The following is a 25820-nucleotide window of genomic DNA, read 5'->3' as shown; positions in this document are numbered from 1 at the left end:
AGGAGTGCCAGAGATGGATGTGGGGAACTGCAGGCTGGTTTGGGAAGGAGTGAGGGATGTTCATTACAGGTGCTTGCTGTAACTGGCCTGAGAGGCAAAGGCAGAATGGAGCAGAGGGAAAGTGGCCGAAAAACCTATAGCCCTGTTCAGGCATCAGGGCAACCCAGAGTCCAACATGACAGGTGGGTGGATCTCGCCACCCACCCCGCTTTGTGAGTTGCAGGACAACTATGAAGAGTAAAATTCAGGACACATAATAGGAAGTCCTTCTTTACACAGCACATAGTTAAACTATGGGACTTGCTCCCCCAGCAAAGCAGTGATGACCACCAACTTGGATGGCTTTAAAATCACATTGGACAAATTCATGGAGGAGAGAAGGCCATCAATGCTCTGCCTCTAAGTCGGAGGCAGTGATGCTCCTGAATAGCAGTAGCAAGAAAATCACCTTGATTTCCAGGATCTGCCTCTGCTTCTGATTCTCGCCCCCAGCTCACAGACTGGTGGAGGAACCATTTCATCACCGTGCCACCCCCTCCACCCTCTTTGGATTTCTAGATTGCCCTGATGCTTGAGTAAAGCTTTCCACTTTCTGTGGTTTAGCTTAAGATGGGCCAAAAAATTGCATGCTTCCAGGGGTTCAAATGCTCTTCATCTTCTGTCTGTGCCCATGCTTAGCATAGCTTGTGAGCATTTTGACCTTTCCCCCTCTGCCCCTAACAGATGAAAGGTAAGGGGGGGTCAGCTGTGCCAAAGACACAGGCCAATGTTAGTTTTTCAGCAAGTCCATTTTCTTTTTTTTCTGGGTTGAGCATGTGCACAGTTTGGTGAACTGACCCTGTTGGTCGAACATTTCTTCGTTTCAGTTGCTAAGTAACAGGTGCTTATTGATGTGCTTCTAGCCAGCAAATATCCTCTTGGATGAACACGGCCACGTGAGGATTTCCGACCTGGGGCTGGCTTGCGATTTCTCCAAAAAGAAGCCTCATGCCAGCGTGTAAGTATTGTGCAAACACAGCTTCTGGCTGACACTTTGCACCGCTGTTGCTTTCTCTTTGCCAACACCACCATGATTACTATCATGGAATTTATCACTTATTTATTTATTTCATAAAATTTATATTGCTACCATTTATTAAATTTATAAGCCACTTTTTTGGTCAAGGCAACTCAAAATGACTTTTAACCAACCTAACAAGCAAACAAACCACCAATACATTAAAACACATTAAAACTAAGGGGAAGAAATACATTTAAAATATCCCTCCCACCCACTCTAAAAGGCCAGAGATAGAGGCCAAAGACCCAGTTAAAGAGGAAAGGTTTCGCCTTGATATATTGCTCATATGCTGTTTGATTGTAAAACACACACACACACACACACACACACACACACACACACACCAAACCCTCAAAAGAATAAAGCAAAAAAATTATCAGTAAAGGAAATTATTTAAAACATTCAAAAAATGATTAAAATCAGAGATTGGCTAAAACCAGGTTAGAATGCCCATCAGCATTATGAGGCTGGGTAGGCATGTTCAAGCAAAATGTTTTTAGCAGGCACTGAAAAGAGTACAGCGAAGGCACCTGTCTGATGTCAACAGGCAGCAAGTTCCAAAGTGCCGTGGTGCCACACTAAAAGATTGATTTCTTACAAATGTATTATGTGGCACCTGTAACAGTGTCAGTTTTGCTCTTATTGGAATGCAGAAAGCTGCCTTCCACCTAGTCAGGCAGAATGGGGCCACTAACTCTGACTGGCAGCAGCTCTCCAGGGCCCCAGGTGTTGAGACTGCTTTAATGTTAAGTTCTCGGGAGGCATTTTGTGACAAGTGGCGCTTACATAAATAAGGACTGCTACCTGACCTTTTTTCACCTGGAGGTGCTGGATTGTACCTAAGGCCCTCTGTATGCATAGAACATGTTCTGATGCTGAGTTATGGTTCCTGCTTTTCGGACGCAAGATCACCAGCAACTCCATGTTTCAGTCTTAGGTCTGAAATCCTGGGAAACTGCTGTCAGTCAATGTAGACAATATGGTGCTAGATGGATCAGTGGTTTGATTTGGTACAAGACAGCTTCCCATCTTACTATTTAATTCAGAACTATGAGGACTAGAAACTAAGTTTATTTTTGAGAGAAATATGCTTTGTATGGCCAGGAGGTTGTTTCTCAAATCAGTTTGATCTCAGCTCCCTGTGGGCAGCACATGCACAGCAAAGTATTTCTCCAAGGCCACCTACTTCAATAAGAAACTCATTCTTGGAGTTTAGCCAAGTTCTCAGCATTTTTCATAATTTGGGCACTAAATTGTTGCAGAACCTTCTCACCAAAAGTGTGTGCCCCTTCGCTGCATCAAAAGATTGTTAAGTTCAGAGACGGTAGCTGTGGGAGTTTCAAGAACATAACAAAAGGAGAGCCTCCTGGATCAGGCCAATGGCTCACCTAGTCCAGCATCCTGTTGCCACAGTGGCTAAGCAGATGCCTCTTTTGGAAAACCCTCCAGCCCAGACCTGAGTACAAGAGCCCCCTTCCTTCCTGTGGCTTCTTTCTACAACTGGTATTCTAATGCCATAGTTGGAGGCAGAGCCGAGCCATCCTGGCTAGTAGCTATTGATAGCTATGTCCTCCGTGAACTTGTGCAGTCCTTTTTTAAAACCATCTAGGTTGGCAGCCATTACTGCCTCCCATTGGTGTAAGTATGTAAGTCCATAGTTTTAAGTATGTGAATAAGTACTTTCTCTTATCTGTCCTGAATCTGCCTATTTTCAGCTTCATTGGATGTCCACGAGTAACCCTGCCCCTTGCTTGCAGATTTTAGAAATGAACCATTGTAGGTGGTCCATCAAGCATCGCCCCCATAGCATCCTAAACTGCAGCCAGGCATTCACTAGTTGTCTGACTCACTAGTTGTCTGACTCGCTCCTTTTGCCTCCCTTAATCACAGCGGCACCCATGGCTACATGGCTCCCGAGGTTCTCCAGAAAGGGACAGCCTATGACAGCAGCGCAGACTGGTTCTCCTTGGGCTGCATGCTCTTCAAGCTTCTCCGAGGGTGAGCCCAGCCATCCTGGGGAGCGCAGAATTGGGGGGGGGGGTCCTCCTAAGCCATTGCTGCCTTCTGTTGTGCACGTGAGAAGTGCTTGGAGCTCCTTGGAGCAACAGGGCTTTGTGATGAGATGCAAAAAGAAAGCGATTTCCAGAATTTGAGAACAATTCCCAAAGATATGTATGTAATCTGCTTTATTTAATCCACACCTCCAACATTTATCCAATCCTAATTTATAAATTAAGTTCAATGTATTGTTAAATACCATTGATTGGGGTTTTTAAAACAGTTCTCATTTAGGTCTGCTGAAATTATATTAGAATGGAAGTTAACCCAAATTGAGTTCCATTTTTTCCTGGTTATTCTTTGATCCAAATCTGACACCCATTTTCTCATACGTGTATCCTGGTTCCAATCCAAGTTTAATCCATAGATAGCTAGAATTAATTACTTTATCCAAATGATCAGACTAATGATCAGACTTTGATATATTAGCTAGTGTATACCCACTGGAACTTTAAATATTTCTGCTGGGTTATCTATAATGTTATTATGGAAAATGATAAAAAATAGTGTTCAGCTTTGTAAAAGTAAAGGTAAAGGTACCCCTGCCCATACGGGCCAGTCTTGACAGACTCTAGGGTTGTGCGCTCATCTCACTCTATAGGCCGGGAGCCAGCACTGTCCGCAGACACTTCCGGGTCACGTGGCCAGCGTGACAAGCTGCATCTGGCGAGCCAGCGCAGCACACAGAAACGCCGTTTACCTTCCCGCTAGTAAGCAGTCCCTATTTATCTACTTGCACCCTGGGGTGCTTTCGAACTGCTAGGTTGGCAGGCGCTGGGACCGAGCAGCGGGAGCGCACCCTGCCGCGGGGATTCAAACTGCTGACCTGACGATCAGCAAGTCTTAGGGGCTGAGGTTTTACCCACAGCGCTACCCGCGTCCCTACTTTATAACTGCTGCTAAAATTATAATAGCCAAAAATTGAGGGAAAATCATATCTCCTGCTGAATGGACTGAGAAAATTTGGTCCATAGTAACTGTGATTAACTTAACATTTCAAAAGAATACATAAAAACCAGCCTAGGAGGTTTATGGAAAAATGAGATTATTTGGCACTTTGAAGTGCCAGGGACAGGACTTTGAAGCACCACACAGGCAGCAAGGCACTGCTAAAATGAAGGAGGACAAACCCTTTGTTTTAGCAGCTGTTCCAATGCAAACCCTTTCCTGATTCTAAAACAACAGAAACTGCTGAAACTTTGCTGCCTCAGCTAGGCTGAGCTTCATTGCTAGACTGAGTTTTCATTGAAACTGCTGCTAAAAAGCAGGGGGGAAAGCAGGAAAACATTGGTTTCAGCAGGGCCTTTCCATCCTGCTTAGCACTGGGTTTGGGTGTGCAAGAGAGTTCCCTGCAGGGAGTTCTCTTGCTTTACTGGAACTGAGCACGTTTGACCTCCTTTTGCATCAGCTGTTTAGTGCTGGGTTCAAGAGCATGAGGAAAGTCTTTCACATGCGCATCTAGTAGGATTGGCCTGCAAGCCTACTTTGTGCAGTGCTCCAGAAGCTGTGCAGGGGCTTTTGGCCAAGCCCCACCCTTGTTGTGTAGTCATTTAGTCGTGTCCGACTCTTCGTGACCGCATGGACCAGAGCACGCCAGGCACTCCTGTCTTCCACTGCTTCCCGCAGTTTGGTGAAACTCATGCTGGTAGCTTCAAGAACACTGTCCAACCATCTCGTCCTCTTTCGTCCCCTTCTCCTTGTGCCCTCCATTTTCCCAACATCAGGGTCTTTTCCAGGGAGCCTTCTCTTCTCATGAGGTGGCCAAACTATTGGAGCCTCAGCTTCACGATCTGTCCTTCCAGTGACAGGGCTGATTTCCTTAAGAATGGATAGGATTGATCTTCTTGCAGTCCATGGGACTCTCAAGAGTCTCCTCCAGCACCATAATTCAAAAGCATCAATTATTCGGCAATTAGCCTTCTTTATGGTCCAGCTCTCACTTCCATACATACTGGGAAAACCATGGTTTTAACTATAGGGATCTTTGTTGGCAAGGTGATGTCTCTGCTTTTTAAGATGCTGTCTAGGTTTGTCATTGCTTTTCTCCCAAGAAGCAGGCGTCTTTTAATTTCGTGACTGCTGTCACCATCTGCAGTGATCATGGAGCCCAAGAAAGTAAAATCTCTCACTGCCTCCATTTCTTCCCCTTCTATTTGCCAGGAGGTGATGGAACCAGTGGGCATGATCTTCTTTTTTTTGATGTTGAGCTTCAGACCACATTTTGCACTCTCCTCTTTCACCCTCATTAAAAGGTTTTTTAATTCCTCCTCACTTTCTGCCATCAAGGTTGTGTCATCTGCATATCTGAGGTTGTTGATATTTCTTCCGACAATCTTAATTCCGGTTTGGGATTCATCCAGCCCAGCCTTTCGCATGATGAATTTTGCATATAAGTTAAATAAGCAGGGAGACAATATACAGCCTTGTCGTACTCCATTCCCAATTTTGAACCAATCCGTTGTTCCATATCCAGTTCTAACTGTAGCTTCTTGTCCCACATAGAGATTTCTCAGGAGACAGATGAGGTGATCAGGCACTCCCATTTCTTTAAGAACTTGCCATGGTTTGCTGTAGTCAGCACAGTCAAAGGCTTTTGCATAGTCAATGAAGCAGAAGTAGATGTCTTTCTGGAACTCTCTAGCTTTCTCCATAATCCAGCGCATGTTTGCAATTTGGTCCCTGGTTCCTCTGCCTCTTCTAAATCCAGCTTGCACTTCTGGGTGTTCTCATTCCACATACTGCTTGGGATTGGGATGTAGACTGATCTTCTCCAATCCTCTGGCCACTGCTGAGTTTTCCAAATTTGCTGGCATATTGAGTGTAGCACCTTAACTGCATCATCTTTTAAAATTTTGAATAGTTCAGCTGGAATACCATCACTTCCACTGGCATTGTTATTAGCAGTGCTTTCTAAGGCCCATTTGACTTCACTCTCCAGGATGACTGGCTCAAGATCAGCAACCACACTACCTGGGGTGTATGAGCCATCCATATCTTTCTGGTATAATTCCTCTGTGTATTTTTGCCACCTCTTCTTGATGTCTTCTGCTTCTGTTAGGTCCTTACCACTTTTGTCCTTTATTATGGTAATCTTTGTACGAAATGTTCCTTTCATATCTCCAATTTTCTTGAACAGATCTCTGGTTTTCCCCATTCTGTTGTTTTCCTCTATTTCTTTGCATTGCTCATTTAAGAAGGCCTTCTTGTCTCTCCTTTCAATTTCCTCTGTCTTTCACTATCTCCCTCGCATTTTGCTTGCCTTCTCTCCCCTGCTATTTGTAAGGCCTCGCTGGACGGCCACTTTGCTTTCTTGCATTTCCTTTTTATTGGTTTATTGGTTTTCGTTGCTGCCTCCTGTATGATGTTATGAGCCTCCATCCATAGTTCTTCAGGCACTCTGTCCACCAAATCTAAATCCTTAAAGCTGTTCCTCACTTCCACTGTGTATTCATAAGGGATTTGATTTAGATTGTATCTTACCAGCCCAGTGGTTTTTCCTACTTTCTTCAGTTTAAGCTTGAATTTTGCTATAAGAAGCTGATGATCTGAGCCACAGTCAGCTCCAGGTCTTGTTTTTGCTGACTGTATAGAGCTTCTCCATTTTTGGCTGCAGAGAATATAATCAATCTGATTTCGATGCTGCCCATCTGGTGATGTCCATGTGTAGAGTCGTTTCTTGTGTTGTTGGAAAAGTGTGTTTGTGATGACCAGCTTGTTCTCTTGCCAGAACTCTATTAGCCTTTGCCCTGCTTCGTTTTGAACTCCAAGGCCAAACTTGCCAGTTGTTCCTTTTATCTCTTGATTCCCTACTTTAGCATTTCAATCCCCTATAATGAGAAGAACATCCTTCTTTGGTGTCATTTCTAGAAGGTGTTGTAAGTCTTCACAGAACTGGTCCATTTCAGTTACTTCAGCACCAGTAGTTGGTGCATAAACTTGGATTACTGTGATGTTAAAAGGTCTGCCTTGGATTCGTATCGAGATCATTCTATCGTTTTTAAGATTGCATCCCAGTACAGCTTTCGCCACTCTTTTGTTGACTATGAGGGCCATGCCATTTCTTTTAGGGGATTCTTGCCCGTCAATGAATTCGCCCATTCCCATCCATTTTAGTTCAGGATGTCAATATTTATTCTTGCCATCTCATTTTTGACCACATCCAACTTACCTTGGTTCATGGTTCTTACATTCCAGGTTCCTATGCAATATTTTTCTTTGCAGCATTGGAAAGGAAAGCCTTTCGCTTCCAGGCATATCCGCAACTGAGTGACCTTTCGGCTTTGGCCCAGTCACTTTATCAGCTCTGAATCTATTTGTACTTGTCCTCCGCTCTTCCTCAGAAGCATGTTGGACGCCTTCCAACCTGAGGGGCTCATCTTCCAACATCATAACTTTTATATGCCTGTTGTCCATGGAGTTTTCTTGGCAGGGATACTGGAGTGGCTTGCCGGTTGCTGCTTCAGGTGGATCACGTTTGGTCAAAACTGTCCATCTTGGGTGGCCCTGCATGGCATAGCTTATAGCTTCTCTGAGTTATTCAAGCCCCTTCGCCACGGCAAGGCAGTGATCCATAAAGGGGAGCCCCGCCCTTACTTGCACCATACCTGATGTAGGTTGGGTGGGCCTGGCTTTCTCCAAGTGACCTTGTGGACTAGCTAGAGAGGCCCGGCAGGCCAAGTGTAGCCCACTGGCTGGAGAAACACACACACACAGTTTATCTGTTCCATGCCACATCTTGGATTTTCCTGAATGTTATAGCACAGAACTTCAGGCAGCTAGCTGAGGAACATGCTTTATTCTTCTGCAGTTTAGGATATAAAACTTTTCCCCTGGTATGAAAGTGTTTCTATGTCCCAATCCAAAGGAGCAGATGCAAACTTCTCTGTGCATGGATGCATGCCTTTGCCGAACTGGTGACCTCGAGATTTTTTTTGAACTACAACTCCCATCAGCCCCAGCAGGATCATACAACTGTGGTGACTGGGGTTGATGGGAGATTTTAATCCCAAACACCCAGAGGGCACCAGCTAATTTTATTAATCCCATTCTCCCATGTGCTGCCTAGTGCTCATGTCCCTGTTTCCTTCCATTCCCTTCTCTCCCTGCTTCCCCACACACCAAATCAGTGCTTTAATTTTTCTTCTTTCTCTAGGCACAGCCCTTTCAGGCAGCACAAGACCAAAGACAAGCATGAGATTGACCGCATGACACTCACAGTGGTAAGGATTCTGAACGATGCCATTGTGTTTGTGGGAAGGGTCATCGTTCAGTGGTAGAGCAGCAGCAGAAGGTCCCTGCTTCCATCCCCACTGACCTCTCCAGTTAGAGATGGGAGAGATACCTTTCTGAAATTCCGGAGAGCCTGTGCCAGCCATCATAGATATTACTGATCTATAGGGGTCAATGGTCTAAGGCAGCTTCCAGTGTTTCTATGCTTTGTATCATGACTGTTACTCTGCAGTTATACCCTTTGGCCAGACGTGGTTCTGTCTCTGCTTTTGTTTGTTCATTTCAATCACTAACTATACTTCTTTTCAGGTGCAAGCCATCACTCAAAACAGTTTGCAATAATATTAAAATGAAAGATCAGTTGGAAGACAATTAATGAAGAGCAGCAATAGCCTTCTTCCTATAAAAAAATTCTATAAAAAGCCTGATGAAGCAATACTAAAAGTTAGAGCATCCCAAACTCTTCCTTTGGCAGCAACAAGAGAAGTTCCCTGGGGAGACTGCTCCAAAGTTGGGCTTCCACCACAGAGAAGGCCCTCAAGGTCATTGATCCAGCCATCCACTGAATCTGCCTCTTTTCCTTATTCAAGACATGCAAAGTGCTTGGCTGCTCTTAGTTCAGGTACCCATACAGCTACCAGGAAGACATTTTTTGTTTAAAAGGAGGCTGAACTGTTTTATGGAAAACTAATTCTGTAGTTGTAGTGATGGCTTTAATTGCTTTTGGAATCTGTAGCTTTTGAATTTTGTCTCATTTTATCTTGCTATGCCGCTTTGATAACTTTGGCTATGAAGCAGTATATGCATTTGTTAAATAAATAACATCAGCCCTGCAAGGTAGGGCCCAGCCAGCCTTGAGAGTAGTAGTTAGAGTATCAGACAAGGGCTCTGGAGACCTTAGGCCAGTCACCATCTCTCAGCCTCACCTACACCATAGCTTCCTCCGTGCTGAATGTACAGAAGTAAGTAGCTTCTTTTTTTGCTGCCATCTTTGCTTGCAGATGATTCTGTGGGGTCTCTTGTGGGTGTTGTTGTTGTTGTTCAGTCGTTTAGTCGTGTCCGACTCTTCGTGACCCCATGGACCAGAGCACGCCAGGCACTCCTGTCTTCCACTGCTTCCCGCAGTTTGGTCAAACTCATGCTGGTAGCTTCGAGAACACTATCCAACCATCTCATCCTCTGTCGTCCCCTTCTCCTTGTGCCCTCCATCTTTCCCAACATCAGGGTCTTTTCCAGGGTCTTCTCATGAGGTGGCCAAAGTATTGGAGTCTCAGCTTCATGATCTGTCCTTCCAGTGAGCACTCAGGGCTGCTTTCCTTAAGAATGGATAGGTTTGATCTTCTTGCAGTCTATGGGACTCTCAAGAGTCTCCTCCAGCACCATAATTCAAAAGCATCAGTTCTTCGGCGATCAGCCTTTTTTACTCCCAGCTCTCACTCCCATACATCACTACTGGCTTTTTGTGGGTTGGGGGCACTGATACCTGTCTGGAGGATCCTAACTTTTGAGCAACTCCATTCAACTCTCACTGAGCTTATAGCCCTGTTTTCTTCTCAGAATGTGGAATTACCAGAGTCATTTTCCCCTGAACTCAAGTCTCTTTTGGAAGGTCTTCTCCAGCGAGACGTGAGCAAGAGGCTTGGCTGCCAGGGTAGTGGGTAAGTCCTCACTGATAGAAGAAGTGTTGCATGCCTTAAGAACATCCAAAGAGCCAGGCAGTAGGCTAAAGATGGTAAGCTAAAGATGGCCCAGCCTCCTCTTCTCACAGTGGCCAGCCAGAAGCACAGAAAGGCAGAAAGCAGGACCTTCCAGAGTTGGAGGCAGCAATACCAGTTGCTGTAAGCCAGGAGGGGTTTTGTGTTCAAATCCTGCTTGCGGGTTTCCCACAGGCATCTGGTTGGCCACTGTGAGTGGAGGATGCTGGACCTGAGGGGTCACTGACCTGATCCAGCCAGCTCTTATTATGTTACTATGAGTGCAACAGCAGCACTCTCCCCATTGTGATTTCTAGCAACTAGTGTTCAGGGTTGTGCTGTCTCTGGCAGAGGAGGTGGAACATAGCCATCATGGCTAAAGTTAGTAGCCCTCAGAAGTTTTGTTTTACAAAGGGGGCTGCCCTTGCTGAATAAATTAAATCAGTGAAAAGACACCCTTCATATATTGGTTGCAGATTTTGTTTTAAAAAATCACTAACACAAGTAATACAGACTGCAAGCCCTGTCTTCAAAGAGCCATTCCTTCCCTTTTCCTCACATAGGACAGAATGCCTTGTATGATGCCCCCTACAACACAAGAGAAGCGCATAGTCTAAAAATGAACAGAAAAGCAAAAGAAGCATGCTGTTTGCTTCAGAACTTATGAAAATAAAATTGATCAATTTGCAAATAGCAGTGCAGCCCTGAGAAAATCCGTTGGTTTTCCATTTCTATGGATTGATTCACCTAGATAGCCCTAAGCTACCTTTTAAAATATTTAAAGCAGCAGGGCTGTAACTCAGGAGATAGAGCACCTGCTTTTCATGCAGGAGGTCCCAGGCTCCTGGTGCAAGTCAATGTAGATAATACTGAGCTAGAATACTGAGCTCTATATGCCAGACACCATATAGAGCACCTCTGTGTTCATAGCAAATTGCCTGAAAGCGTTATTGCCTAAGACAATCACCATCTGGTTGCAATTCATTCCTCAGGGCGCAGGAAGTGAAGGAGCACCCCTTCTTCAAAGGCATTGACTGGCAGTACGTCTACTTGCAAAAGGTGATCTGCTGCTATTTTTTAATCACACCCCTTATGTACACTTGTACATTTTTTCTTAGAGGCACCAAAAGTTCAAATGGGGCATTTGATGCAGTTTTGTGCTGAATTTTTGCCCTGTTGTTTGTTTTTAATTCTTATCACACATTGTCCTGATAGCTCAGCTGAAGGGCAGCCTACCTTTTTAAATAACTACTAAGACTCCGTATCACCATGGCCTGTGGATTTGTAACTGCTACTCTTGCTTTGGCAGTACACACCGCCTCTGATTCCTCCGCGGGGAGAAGTGAATGCGGCGGATGCTTTTGACATTGGCTCCTTCGATGAGGAAGACACAAAAGGCATCAAGGTGTGAGGGGGACATTTTCCTTTAGCCATTGAGACCAGAGGAGGTGGGCTGTTTGTGATTTCCACCATGCTCACCCAGAAGCTTCTTGTGCTTCTCGTTTGACCCTCCTGTTCCACTCTAAACAGTCTTCTTGGCTTCCAGTGGTCCATAATGAGATGGGAGAGTGTTGGCAAGTGAGGGTGATGGATGGGGAAGGTGCAATGTAGCTGAGGATGTGTCCTTGCACCAGCTGGTGCAAGGATTACTGAGAGAATACATGCAGGGCCATTCAAAGATTTCCCTAATATGATAGGGACATGTTGGACTCCAATTCCCATCAGCCCCAGCCAGTCAAGGATGATGGGAGTTGTAGTTGTACATTCAACGTTAAGAATTGTTTTATGACTGCTGGGTTTGGAAAGGCCTTTGTCCAAGACAAGGTTGGGACTTGAGGACCAATTTCTCCCAGTAGGATTACCCCCTCCTCTCCAGATTGATTATATATTTTTAATCCATAGGCATAATTCCAATCAGTTTTATGGATATGATGGAAGGCAGCTGGTTTTGCCCTTTTGGTGATGTCTCTTCTCTCTCTCTGCTTCCTTGTACTGCCCACTTTTTATCAGTTGCTTGATAGTGACCAAGAACTGTACAAGAACTTTCCCCTGGTCATCTCAGAGCGCTGGCAACAAGAAGTGGTGGAAACGGTTTATGATGCAGTGAACAGTGACACAGACAAGATCGAAGCCAGGAAGCGAGCGAAGAACAAGCAACTGGGGCACGAGGAAGGTAGCAAAGGCTGGTTCTGGAATGTGAGGTGGGATTTGCCAAGTCATGGCAGAGAGTATGAAGGTCTTTGGGGGCTGATTTCTGCTCTCCCATCATTAAGGACTTCTTTTTAGGATTCTTTTAGTGCTCTCTTGCACTTCTGTTTGACTTCTTAAGGAGAGGGGCCTGGAAGTTCTTCCTGCTGAATCCCAGATGCATAAGGATTGACTGTGGCTACTGGGGACCTGCTTGTTAGTTTCTTTATTTAGATAGTACCCTCATTGTGGGCAGTGCTTTAGAAGAGGAGAGGGAAGCTTTCAGTCTATAATTCAGTGCACGGAGGAGGCTTCAGGTAGTGGAGGGTGGTGGAGCGGCAGGAGCGAATGTCACCAGCACATATGTTGTGCAGGAGGCTCGTTATCCGACGGTTATTGGTATGTGTGAGCTGGTGATTCTCAAGTCCCTCTGGTACATGTAACTGCATTTTGCTCACATTCATCCCTTTTGCCATCCCATCCTGAGAGGATAGGAAGATCCATTGGCCAATCTAGTCCCACCAAGCAGATGCCTGTCGGAAACCTGCAGGCAGTATTCAAGCATAAGAACACTGCAGCTTCCAGTGAAAGCATTTACCATGGTGGCAGAGCATAGCTATCATGGCTAGTATTCAGAGAATCAGACTTTATTGTTATGATCTCAGATCGGCCACTAGTATAAAGTTGTCACAGTAAATATTGGCTATTAGCCGTGGCTATTAGCTCTTTCATGAATTTGGCCAATCCTCTTTTAAAGCCACCCAAGTTGGTAGTCATCACTGCCTTCTATGGGAAGGAGTTCCATAGTTTAACTATGTGCTATGTGACGGACTTTTCTTTTGTGATTCAAGGACCTGCCACATGGGCACAGTATATTAGGTTAATGGGCTAAAAAAGGCCGTCTTGAACTGTGGTGCCCAGAACTGGACACAGTACTCCAGGTGAGGTCTGACCAGAGCAGAATACAGTGGCACTATTACTTCCCTTGATCTAGATGCTATACTCCTATTGATGCAGCCCAGAATTGCATTGGCTTTTTTAGCTGCCGCGTCACACTGTTGGCTCATGTCAAGTTTGTGGTCAACCAAGACTCCTAGATCCTTTTCACATGTACTGCTCTCAAGCCAGGTGTCACCCATCTTGTATTTGTGCCTCTCATTTTTTTTGCCCAAGTGCAATACTTTACATTTCTCCCTGTTAAAATTCATCTTGTTTGTTTTGGCCCAGTTCTCTAATCTGTCAAGGTCGTTTTGAAGTGTCCTCTGGGGTGTAAGCCACCCCTCCCAGTTTGGTGTCATCTGCAAATTTGATCAGGATGCCCTGATCAGGATGCGCACAAATCAAATTTGATCAGGATGCGCACAAACAATTTCCAGTGCCACGGACATGCGCACAAGCTTGTTTTCTCCTGCTCTAGAGGGTAGGACTCAAGTTACAAGAAAGGAAATTCCAACTAAACATTCAGAAAAACTTTCTGACTGTTTGGCAGTGGAACAGTCTCCCTCGGGAGGTGTGGACTCTCCTTCCTTGGAAGTTTATAAGCAGAGGTTGGATGACCATCTGTCATGGATGCTTTAGCTGGGATTCTTGCATTGCAGGGCCTTGGACTAGATGACCCTGGGGACCCCTCCATCTCTAAGATTCTCTGATTGGATGCCCACTAGTGCTACTGCTTCTGCTGCTTCCTCTGCCTTCCTCTCTCCTTCCTCTAAAGAAGGAGGAAGGAAGCAGTTGAATCGGACTAGAGGGGACCCATTTAGCCCAGTGGGTCCAGATGCCTCCAGGCTGGACCAGGCAGCCCCAAAGCAGGAGACAAACGAAACCGTCTTCTCCCACTGTTGCCCCCTGGCAGTTGGCAGGATGATTCTCAACATAGTGGTGGCACAGAGACATCAGGGCCCTTCTTTCTCCCTTAATTTGCCTTGTCCCTTTGAAAGCCACTTCAGCCAAATATTTTGGAACAGAGAATTAGGGCCTGTCCATAGCTCAGTTTAATATGGATTGTCAACCCCTCTTGTGCCTCCTTTTATTCCCCCTCCATACAGAGTTCTTCTCAGGGGCTGCTCTGGCACCTGGAGCGCCGGGGCGGGGAGAGCTGCCCACAGGAGCATTGTGGTGAGGTGATCTGTGCACGGGGCACCACATGGGGGCACTGTGGCACATGGGGTGGGGTGGCAAGGTGGGGTGGGGTGGCAAGGTGCCCACGGAGTCTGCCTGGCAGACGCAAACCCCACACTGGCATTTTGGGCAGCGCGGGGCTGCGAGCCACTGCATCACTCCCAGGAGAGACGCATGGCTTAGGCATGCTGCAGGCCAGGCCTCACGGTGTGCCGACCCCCAGTGTGCCATTTTGTCACCCCCCTCAAGGATGCCACCCAGGGCGGACCTCACCCCCTTCCTACGTCCCTGGTTTTCCTCCAACTACTGTCCTAGGTTTCCTATTTGGATTTTCAAAGCATAGGGAATCTCCAGCTTTAGGGAGAAGAGGTGACGTGAGAGAAGTTTATAAAATTATGCATAGCATGAAGAATTGGGCAGAGAATAGTTTTTCTCCCTTTCTTAGAACACAGTGAAGCTGAATGTTGGAAGATGCAGGACAGATGAAAAAAAGGCCTTCAAATCACAGTGCATGGAAACTATGGAGCTCCCTCCCACAGGAGGCAGTGAGGCCATCAAAAGAGGCCTTAAAAGAGGATTACACAAATTCATGGAAAGAGAGAGTCTTTTTAAGATGGCGATGCTCTGCCTCCACACTTGGAGGCAGCAGTGCTTCTGAATAGAAGCTGTTAGAAACCACAGGAGGGGAGAGTGCTGCTGGGTGGGTTTTCTGTTGTCGTAACTGATTGGCCTCTGTGATTAGACTGGATTAGAAGAACCATTGGCCCAATCCAGCAAACTCTCCTTATGCTCTTAAAATGTGTGATAGCAGTAGTTGGAGGAGAATGCTACTACATGGACAAGGGGGAATTGAGGCATAAGTATTCCACAAACCACGTATGGAGTGGCCCTCTGACTGTAGCCTCCAGGGACCTCTTTCTGGCACGTCTTCCTCTGCAAATTGCTCCTTGTGCCGATGGAACTATAGAGCTGCAAAGTTCCCCCCTTAACGGTGGATTTTTTTCTGCCTTGTGACAGACTATGCTCTGGGGAAGGACTGCATCATGCACGGGTACATGCTGAAGCTGGGGAACCCCTTCCTGACTCAGTGGCAGAGACGCTATTTTTACCTCTTTCCAAACCGGCTTGAATGGCGTGGAGAAGGAGAGTCACGGGTGAGTTGGGCAGCTGGGCTGGGAGGGGGAGGGAGCACATGATGTCAATGGTGGCGGTGGGTGCTCTGCCTCCTCTCCGGTATGCTAAGGCTTGAGGGGCCAACGCAGAAGGGGATATGCCAAGCTCCAGGTGCTCCAGGTAATCTTCTTGTTTTCCTGTTTAGGACACCTGGCGCACTTACACAAAAAGACGCAAGCGGGTAAGGCAATGAAACCTGCCTAGCAGCAGTTCCCAAAGCACCGCCCCTACAGGCTGTGAGGAAGTGAATCCAGCTCCTGTGAACCCCAAATGGCCACCCACAGAGCTGGGAGGCTGGGTGGCTCTTTTGCCCTTCTCCTCTCTTCCCAGTCTGGCTCTGCTGGGCTGGGCTGGCCAAGGCTGGTGGGACTAGCTGCCTGAAACACCTGGAGAGCACCATTTTGGCTGAAAACAGCACTTGCTCCTCAGGCTGAAGAATTACCACCCTCTAAGGGAGCTGCCCCCAAACATCTCTAAATCTGGCGCTTCTCTGGGTTACTTTTTTCACCAGGCAGGAAGTGTGCCCAGATCTGTTGTGGGCTCCGCTTGTGGCCCTTTTTCGGTTGCAGAAGTGAAGCTCTGCTCCTTGTACTTTCGATTCAGGTGAAGTGTGTCACAGGTCCTTTGCCTTTGGGAACTGCTGCTTTGTAAGGATGACCCCGAGACTTGCCCTGTAGCAGCTGTAGAAGAGAGCATCTTTGTTGCTGCTTTAGGGGAAATCACCAGGGAACATCCCCGCTTCCCTTGCGGCCCCCAGAGCTCCCCTTTTAACTCCTGCTGTTCACAGAATTATGACTGATTTCTTTCCGCATCCTTGGGTCCCATCGAAAATGGTAAACTATCCATGAAAGGGCTTTGGGACACACACCCATGCTAGTCACAGAAAAAGGCAAAAACTTGCTCCAGAGGGCAGGATTAGATCTCAGGGGCTGAACATGAGGAAAAGCTGAGCCATTGGAAGACGTTGCCTAGAGGGGTGCTGGGCTGTTCCACCAGCCAGAGGTCTTCTTGCAAAGCCTGTGCAATCATCTGTTGGAGGGGCTCGCTTGCTGAATTTCCTGTATTGAGTAGTGCAGTAGGGTGGACTAGAAGCCTTCGTCTGATCCGACTCTGTTCACTTAAAGTAAATCATTGGGGGGGGGGAGGCCATATTCACTTCCTGTCTGAATACTCATGAACCACCTGGGGTAAAAAGGTGTGTGTCTAATCCCTGACCACTGGTCCTGTTAGCTAGGGATGATGGGAGTTGTAATCCCAAAACATCTGGAGGGCCAAGTTTGGCCATGCCTGGTCTACCTCCATAAGGTAGGCATAATTGCCACCCCTTTTCCCTCCATAAATATTGTAGAGCCTTCAGTATTCAGCATCTGAGAAATTTTCCAAGCAATGACTTGGGGGTTGGGTAGGGAAGGCAGGAAGAAGTAGCCATTGCTTCTAGGCTTAGATGCCAAAACCTGAAATATCAGCTTGGTCTCCTTCACCCACCCAACCTGGTCTGCCCTGTGGGAAAAGATTGCCCTGTGGAAGGGAAAAGGCCCACCCTGTTGATTCTCCAGCAGAATCAAATCTCAGCTGACTTGCTGCATGTCCTCTCTCCCACCCCAGGAGAAGACAGGATGGGTGGACAGGAAGCACACTGGTGACCAGCCCCCCTGCAAAATGCCCTTATCTACTTCTTAGATCTTTCCCATCCAAGTTTGAGGGGGGCACAAGGAGAGATGAGGACTTGGGTTTGGCATGCATGAACAGCTTTCAGAAAAGTGTAAGAAAGGAGGGGATTTCCCCCCCACGTAGCATTTTTTAAATGAAGACTTTTGGGGTACTTTGCTTAACAAAACATCACCTTTTTCTTTGGTTTGACAAAGCCACAACCCTTGTGATGCTGTGCACACATTGTGACATTTATGAGTTGCCTTGTGAGGAAGTGCCACTTCTGTAGAGAGAAGCTAGCTGTACTGCTGCTAAGATTCCTTCCTTTTCCAAAGTCCCACCTCCCACCCCCTGTAAGCAATTTATGAAAACCCAAGGAAGCTGGATTAGGGTTTTGGCCAGTTTCATTCTCAGGGCTGTGGTAGCAGCTGGGCCTTCAATTCAACCTGTCTTTCCTTTTTGCTTCCTTAGCAAAATTTGCTGACTATGGAACAGATTTTGTCGGTGGAAGAAACTCAGATCAAGGACAAAAAATGCATCTTGCTCAGAATTAAAGGGGGGAAGCAGTTTGTCCTGCAGTGTGAGGTAGGCTGTGTGTGTTTGAGGGATGAGGGGAGGGAGGTCCTGAAGCTTAAAGGTCTTTTTAGAGGTGGGGAAGGCCAACTGTTCAAAACCCAAAACTGTTAATGTAGGAAATGCTTCCCTCCACACACATGAAAATAACCTCAACCTGGAAGTTGAGCATGTTTTGATTATCTAAGTAAGCCCTTTCAAGTGCTGAGAGCATACCCTCATTGTCCCAGTAATCCTTAACTACCACCACCAGTATTATTGGGGAGGTGCTGAAAGCCAGAGCACCCATTTGCTCTGCAGAAGGTCCCAGATTCAGTCTCCAGCCAATTAGAGCTGGGAAGATGACCTCATCCAAAAACTGAGGGAGCTGCTGCCAGATGAGCTTGGTGGATAATACTGAGCTTGGTGGACCAGTGAGCTGCTTTCTGTGCTCCTAAATGTTCCCATTTTGCAGATATGGGAACTGAGACTGATAGAACAGCGTGGTTGTTAAAGCAGTCTGCTGAGTTTATTGGAGTGACAAGGTTTGGGCCTGTGAATTTTTCTAGCTCACGTCCATCGGGATTGTCACGACCTCAGAAGCCATCAGTGATTGAGGCATGGTGTTGGAGGCTGCAGCATCAGCTACTTAGGAGCCAGTCCTATCTGATTTATAGGGCTCCTGCCAGTGCTAAGGGACTGGCAGGAGCCCCATGAATCAGATTCTTCCGCACCAGGGCTTGTAGAACTTGGACACTGGACCCACGTGAGCACCTTGCCCTGAGCCTGAGGAATGGAGCACCTCAGCCACTGCCTTGCCTGCTCAGCAGTGCAGGGATGCACAAGGCAAGAACTTATGAAACACAGGGAAAGTGCCCATCCTGAGGCCAGAGGGCTAGCCCTTTAAGAAAGGTGTGGCACCTATGAGAGGCAGGCTTGGGAGGCAGAGGCTTGAAAAGCCTCCAAGCTCTCGCTGGAGCAGGTCACTCATCCAGAGCGACCTGCCTTCTGCCTGGGGCTCTTCTGCCACTGCAGGGCAGGGTTTCACTTTCTTTTAGGAGGATGCAGTGGGCATGGAGAAAGCTGGTGGGGCCTTTAAAATAGCAGAACAACAGGCCGGGTGTGCCGCACCAGCAGTGACTTTGGGCATGTTTCTTCTTTAAATATATTTTGAGCCATTTTAGCACATAAGATACCATTGTTGGCTAATGCAATGTTGCATCCCTCTTGGGTACCGAGAGCACACCTCTTTCTGAACCCAGATGTCCATAGGAACAGATTTGTTCTGTTAAAGTTCTGTGTTTCTGAGGACTGTAAAACTTTTTTGAGAGAGTGATTCCCTCATTTAAGTTTGCTTTATTCCTCCTAGGAATTCCCGGGACATTTGCTGTCTGGCTTACGAAAGCAGCTTTGTGTCTGCCCCAACTCCTTTGGAGAGGATCAACCAGTCTTGCACATGCCCCACCACCCTGTGCAATAAAATAGTTGCATGCTTCCACCTGGCCCCTGCCCCTTTACCTCTTTGAGCATTTGCAAATAGCAACTTTGAACTTGCTGGAGTCAGACTCTTCAATAATGCCTACACTGGCTGGCAGTGACACTCTGGGATCTGAGGCACAGAGTTACTTTTTCCCCACTCTTCATTTTACTAGGCATTCCAAGAGTCAGATTAGGGACCTTCTGCAGGTGCTCCACTGAGCTGTGGGCTCCCAACTTCCGGTAGTGTTTGTCTCTGTCTCTATCAAGAGTCTTTCCTCAGTGAGTTCAAAACTGTATGAGACAAGTTGTAGTTATCTTGCTGGTACAATGGATTCTGAAGAAAAAACTGATTTTTGTGTGTGTGCATTTGTTTTTCCCCAGAGTGACCCAGAGTTTGTACAATGGAAGAAGGAACTGACCGAAACGTTCACAGAAGCACAGCTGCTCTTACGTCGGGCACCCAAGTTCCTGAATAAATCCCGCTCTGCAGTTGTGGAGCTCTCCAAGCCCCCCCTCAGCCACAGGAACAGCAACGGCCTTTAGGACCCAGGCAAGGAAAGGCCATTGCAGGGGATGTCTGTCTGTCGCTGCATCGCTGTTAGTTCCTTGCCCACTCCCCGGAGTTGGGTGAAGGGCTCAGGGGCAAGTGCTGAGCTCAAAAAATAGTGGCACAGGGACCAAGGCCTCAGAGAAGGCTGATGCAGCAACCAGGGGGTGGGGAGGGGAGTTGTACGGAGCAGACAAAAGGAGTGTCTTGCACTCCCAGGCAGCTTGCACTCCCAACAGGGCAGCCCCCGAAAATGTTGCTTATTTGCAATAAACCTCTTCAGGTGCATACTGTAGACTTGCAATCTGAATGGGCAACTACCTGATTTTCATGACTGCATTTTTATGCCACGGGGCTGTGTGTTGGACCTGTGGAAAGAGTTGCCACCTTCCAGGGTGGACTGACTCCTCCCATGACGTCACCAGTGACTTCCATATCCACATTCTGTTCTGCTGGCCACCAACAACAAGTCTCCTTTTCCCATGTCCTTGGAATGGACTGAACTATGTGTCCTGTGGTTTTAAATGTTTCCTGCTGCTGCTGCTGCTGCTGCTGCTGCTGCTGCTGCTACTTCTAGGGGAACAAACACTTTGTGCTGGACTGTACTTGACAGCAGATGATGATGAGCTATGGGCAGAAACCGTTTGTTTGTCTGTGTGCGTGTGTGTGTGTGTGTGTGTGTGCGCTAGTGTTGTTCAGTTGTGTAAGTGTTTCTCTCTGTGTGCTTTTCCTGGGTTTTTTCTTTTACATATTTTTTACTGCTGGTTCTGTTAGACAGGTTTACGGGGAATGCAAAATCAGCTTCTCTCCATTCCTGGCCAATGGCACTTTCTTTTAAAAATGTTTAAAACAAATCCAATTTTAAGATCCTATTGGATTGGGTTGCAGATGGATGTGGATTCTTTGCTGTCCCAAAGTGTCGCCCTGACAATCTTTTCTTGCAAGGGATGCTGTCAGCCTCAGGCAACTGCAGAGGGAACCAGCAGAAAGGAAGAGAGAGTGACACCTGGGGGGTCATGCAGGGGGGTCATGCAGAAATGACTGGGAAACTGACCATTGGCTAACCACCACATTTTCAAATAGTTAATCACTTTTGCAGAATAATATTGGAAGTCCCTTTTTGTTGGACTGGATCTTGAAGGGAGGACATTCTGTAGCATATGATTCTGCATTGATGCTCTCCTCCCCACGGCTCCATCATTATTTATTGTGTGCATGTTCCTTCCATTGGACAAGTCAAGAGCTTGGTTCATCTTGTATGGTTGGTTGTGCACAACTTCTGCAGCCCAAAGAATTGTGTTCTCCAAGAAAAGCAAGCTAAAGTCCCCCAGTCCTAGAATTTGTCGTAGAGCATCACTCTCTGTCCTCTTGCATGTTAAGGAGCTGGGGTGAAGCAGCTTTGAGTGGGCTCCCCATTCATCTGTGATAACCATCTAGACACTTTCTCCATGGAATGGAATGCATTTTTTCCTTTTGTTTGACAAATTGCACTTAAAATTATCTTCATTATCTGCATTTTAATACATTCCAGGTTACAGTTTTTTGAGAGTGCTGCTAAGTCCGTTGCCCTGAACCTCCAAAACTGTCCTCTGGGACACAAATCTTGGGCAACCGATTCACAGGCCAACTCCTGGCTTTTCCCCCCCTGTGGAAATGGCACTCTGAGGTTCCAGGCAAGCATCCTTTTGGCTCCATACAATAAGAAGTCCTGAAATGTTTTCTGCCTCTTCTAAGTAGCTTCTGAGTTAAGGAATTTGGAACCACAGCAACCATGGATTAAGGATGTCTGCTGACCATGGTTGCATTTTAGGGTTGCTGAAGTGCCCCTGTGCATTCTTTGGTGCATTCTTTGCACCAAAATTCTTTTAAGTTGTGTTCTCTGTATCCTAAAATTCTGCTCAGATCCTTTGTTTCTTAGATCATACCTGCAGAGTCCCTGCTAAGAGAAACCGCTGCCTTGGGTTGGTGCATCCTCGGAGCATGCACAGAAAGCCCCTTGGCCCTCCTGCCTGGAAGAGGCCACATGAGGTCCTTGGGGTCCTCTAGTCTATTTGGCTAGCCCTGAAGCCAAATGTGTCTGGCTGCCTCTGCACATTCCACTTGGACTTCCCCTTCTTTCTTACCTTTGTTAGTTCATTTAGTTCCTTCAGTTAGTTCTACGCCTTCTTAGCGTGGCACCCACAGCCTTGTGTTGGTGCTATATTTCAGACTTATCATTGGAAGGAACAGGGCGTTGCTTTCTTTTTTGGATCCGCTCTTATGAAGGGGATGTGAATTTTAAAAACTGCTGTGCAATGACCTCATTTTTGTAAACATGAGTAAGCTATTATTTAAAATAGCCTAGGTTTAGATTATTGTTTTTCCAGAGGCAGCTAAAACGCTCTGTAATGTAATAATTCCTATTTTCATTTTAGCAAATTCCCAATAGCAGTAAAAAAAAAAAAATGAATATGACCTCATTTGATTTCAGTTCTGCTGTGCTCTAGAATATTCTCAAATTTTTATGGAAGGTTTGCTTTTAATCTGTTATCAGTGTCTTAGTTCAACTGCTATGTATGCAGAGAAGAATCCAAGGGACACATTTGTTGTATTTAACTCCTGTTGAAACACAGATGAGCCATGATTTCATATTTCAGAGGGACTCAAATGCCATTCACCTCTCATGGATGGTCGGGGAAAATATATGAATAACAGGAAGGAAAATGACTGAAATGTTTTGGGATTTCACTACTGGAAACAGTAGTGAAATATATGCGTGGGCTTCTGAAAATTGAGACTTATAAAACCCTAAATATATTTTTAGTGGTGATGCTGTTTTAGATTGCACATTGTTTAATTTCTCCTTAAGCTAAATTAAATTTTGGAGACTTCTGTCTCCTCTGCACACCCCAGGAGGGAATTTAAAGCATACATGTAAAAGTGACATGGATGGTGATTAAACTGTAGGCTTTTCTATTCAGCCCATTGTTCCATTTTGGACTTCCTATGCTCTTCAAGGCTTGGCAGTTCATTCAGCAGAGCTGTGGGGGAGGCGAGGAGAAGAGCCTGCAATGGAATCAACACAGTTAAGTGATTGCATCTTTATATAGGAAGATAATTAACCTGTAATAAAATCAGGAACTTGAAACCATTATAAGGAAATTAGGTAGGTAATTTCCTTCATAGTTTTTGCAAGCACAAAAAGACATTCTAAGAATCACAAGAACTTCAGAAGACGTTGGAAGTATGTTGAAATAATAATATATATTTTTATCTAGTGTTCATTTGGGCATGAGAATGAATGAATGAGTGAGTGAGGTGGTCTTGCACTCTGACCACCTTTAATGCTTTATCACTGGAAGGAAATTTGTTGTGGTTTCTGGTGTATGATCAACCAGACGGTCACCCATCCAGTTTGAATGACATAAAACTGGTCACCAGTATTTGACAATCGCTGAGCTGTGACTGTGTGCAGAGGAGGGGACTGCCCTTGGGGCAATGCTATGGGCCTCCATACTTCCAACATAGGGAGGGAGAATAGGGACAGCTCACACTGTGCACCATGTTGATCTATTGTGTGAAAAACTCTTTGTCTCCCAATAATCCCTGTGCATGCACTGAACTGCAGTTTGAGTCCTCTGTCTCCAACCCACCCATCCCCACACCACCACCTGTCTCTTTCTCAGGTTGTTGAGACAAGAGACACAAATATCCTGGGAGCTTTTTAAAAGGACCCTTTAAGGGAAGGTAGAATCGGGTGCTCACCCACCCAAAGGGTGCTCCGACTCTGCTTATTATTATTTTTTATATCTTCTTATTTTTTTAAAAGATTGTGTGCGTGTGCAAAGCTGCTATAAATCTTAAGCTGTTGCAAAAGCACTATTCTGACCATGTACCAAGTGGGTGTAAAAAGGAATCTTGTAGTTTTGGCAGGGATGCAACACACTGAGTTTGCCACAGAGGTGAGTTTTGGAAATCGCAGTGTTACATTTCAAATTTACATTTCAAATTGCAGTGTTAAATTTGAACTGTCCTGTGTGTGGAATCTGTGAAATATGTCCTGTTTGCACCTGGTGCTAGAAAGAGTAAGATCACATCCTGCAAAGAACAGCACTTGAATTAGGATCTGGGCTTGCTTCCAAACTGCCTCATGAAAGGTTTTTATGGGGTGGGAGACTGGTGTGTTCTGCTCTCTCGACTGGCTCCTAGTGATGTGTTCAGTATCCGTGAGTGTACACAGTTGCAATCTATATTCCCCCCCCCCCCCAGCAACACAATCTTGTTGGAGCCATTTTTGAAGGTATCTACCATCTTGGAGCTATGGTGTATTCATACTCTTCAATAAAAATGTAGGAAGACTGTGCTGTAGACACTAAGGACTTACAGTTGTTTTTAAACAGCAGAGGACCAGTTGACAGTAATATATTTTTTAAAAAATATTGAAGGTATATTATTAACCCAATTAATATAATTTTAAGTAATGGGAGGAAATTAGTCTATATATATTGATAATATATGTATATCCAAAACATCTCCTGTGATTCATAATGGTTTCCCTTTCTGTGTTGCCTGCTGATACAATATTCCATGATGTAAATATTATATGGGCTAAGCACTTCGGAATATTGGAGAATGTTAATACATTTGTTAAATCAATTTTTAATATTTTTGTGTTTTTGTTACTGTACCAGGTTACTTTTATCTAAGGGAGTATTTAAAAAAACAAAACACCTCAAGGATTCTGTTTTATCTGAGAGGCATTTTTTTGTTATTTATTAAGTCTGCACATTTCTTTCAACTTATTTAATTCCTTGTACAATTTCTTCTCCTTTTTGCCTGTGTGTTATTTAAGTGACAGTTACTTGAGTTGGAAACAGCATTATTACAGTTTTCACAAATTAATTCTAGTAATAATAAGTTTGCCATTTTGTCTCTAATAAAAGAAACAGAGAAAAACAGAGTTGTTTCATTTTGTTTTTCATACCTCCACTGGCCTTTTCCATGAAGACCCAAATGTTCAGTAAGACGTGAGAGTCTCAGGGACCTGCATTCCCCCGTCCCAAAATGGTGCAACACCCAAAGACACATGAGAGCATATTCACCAAAAAACACGGAACGAATGACACAATGCCGTTAGGGTTAGGTTTAGGGCCAGGGCTAGGACTAGAGGGTTAGGGGGTTAGGATTAGGATTATGTGAGCCTTATGTGAGGATTATGTGGGTTAGGGCACCTACCTGCTGCTCCGCTGCAAAGTGGCAGTCTACAAATTCACGGAGTTCTATGGCAGCTGTCGCCACGAAACCAACCCTTTATGAAGGTTTCCCCATGGTGGCTGGGGAAACTCTGCCAGATATAAATAATAAATAATAAATAAATTTATTATTATTATTATTATTATTATTATTATTATTATTATTTAGTGGATGTTTTCCCGACGCCTTTGGCAGGCTTCACGACTACCCCGGGCAGTCTACGCCTCCCCCAGCACCCGGTAGACCGAGCAGCTCCAGCCTCCGCAGCAAGTAGGCTGGAGAGCACTCGTCTCCCCATCCCATGTGACTGGGTAGACCTGGAGGTGCCGGTAGACCGGGAAGGAGGGGTCCTCCAAAGGGGACCAGGAAGCCCGAACCTCACCAGTGAGTAGACCAGGCAGTCATTCCAGTCCCCACTACTAGGTAGTTCCGGCTGGTAGATCAGGGTCACAATGGGGCTAGACCTGGTAACGCTGCCAACCCCTCCACCAGGTAGACCAGCGTCTCCCGGCACTGCAGTAGGTAGACCAGGTAGTTGAGTAGACCAGACAATGCTTCCAGTCCCTTCCCCCCAGGTCCCTTCCCCTCAGGTAGACTGGCTTTTGTTTTGTTCCTGTTTCTATCGTAATAAATGAAAATCTGCCCTTATTCCCTTATACACAAGAGTCCTTATAGAGTCTTTTGCAGGTTCTCCATCAATTGGAGAAAGGAACAGAGGCCAACCAGAGAATATACAAAGCTGCTAGTAAGCCTGATCTTTATTGAACTGTTGCAACAGGCACACGCAGGAGAAGGAGGACCCAGAACCTAAGTGTGCCCGCCCTTATATTGACATTTTAAA

At 45.8% G+C, this 25820-nt stretch overlaps 1 protein-coding gene and 1 long non-coding RNA gene across 5 annotated transcripts in view; one reads left to right on the top strand and one right to left on the bottom strand.

Moving 5' to 3' along the window:
- The window catches only part of GRK3 (G protein-coupled receptor kinase 3), a 131342-nt gene extending 108475 nt beyond the window's left edge, over positions 1-22867 (top strand). The window contains exons 12-23 of one of the 4 annotated variants that reach the window (XM_080979200.1): positions 903-997; positions 2951-3058; positions 8271-8337; positions 9905-10005; positions 11034-11100; positions 11351-11446; positions 12052-12214; positions 15364-15500; positions 15665-15700; positions 17641-17754; positions 19582-19750; positions 21666-22867. In XM_080979200.1, coding sequence (XP_080835326.1) covers positions 903-997; positions 2951-3058; positions 8271-8337; positions 9905-10005; positions 11034-11100; positions 11351-11446; positions 12052-12214; positions 15364-15500; positions 15665-15700; positions 17641-17754; positions 19582-19743 — 1146 coding nt within the window. In that variant the 3' untranslated portion in view covers positions 19744-19750; positions 21666-22867. Of the gene's footprint in view, positions 1-902; positions 998-2950; positions 3059-8270; positions 8338-9904; positions 10006-11033; positions 11101-11350; positions 11447-12051; positions 12215-15363; positions 15501-15664; positions 15701-17640; positions 17755-19581 lie in introns of all 4 variants that reach the window. The other 3 variants (XM_080979199.1, XM_080979202.1, XM_080979201.1) reach the window with 3 other exon arrangements.
- Positions 22868-23981: 1114 nt separating this feature from the next.
- Positions 23982-25751, bottom strand: LOC308462016. The gene is made up of 2 exons (XR_013978980.1): positions 25297-25751; positions 23982-25070 (listed from the first exon to the last, which is right to left on the bottom strand). It is a non-coding gene; the product is annotated as an uncharacterized lncRNA (long non-coding RNA).
- Between the last annotated feature and the right edge of the window lie 69 nt (positions 25752-25820).

The sequence above is a fragment of the Podarcis pityusensis genome (genome assembly GCF_964106645.2).
Source record: "Podarcis pityusensis genome assembly, chromosome: 13".
NCBI classification, from domain to species: Eukaryota; Metazoa; Chordata; class Lepidosauria; order Squamata; family Lacertidae; genus Podarcis; species Podarcis pityusensis.
Note: the sequence above shows the minus strand (reverse complement) of the source record. Positions and strands in the feature narration are given on the sequence as shown.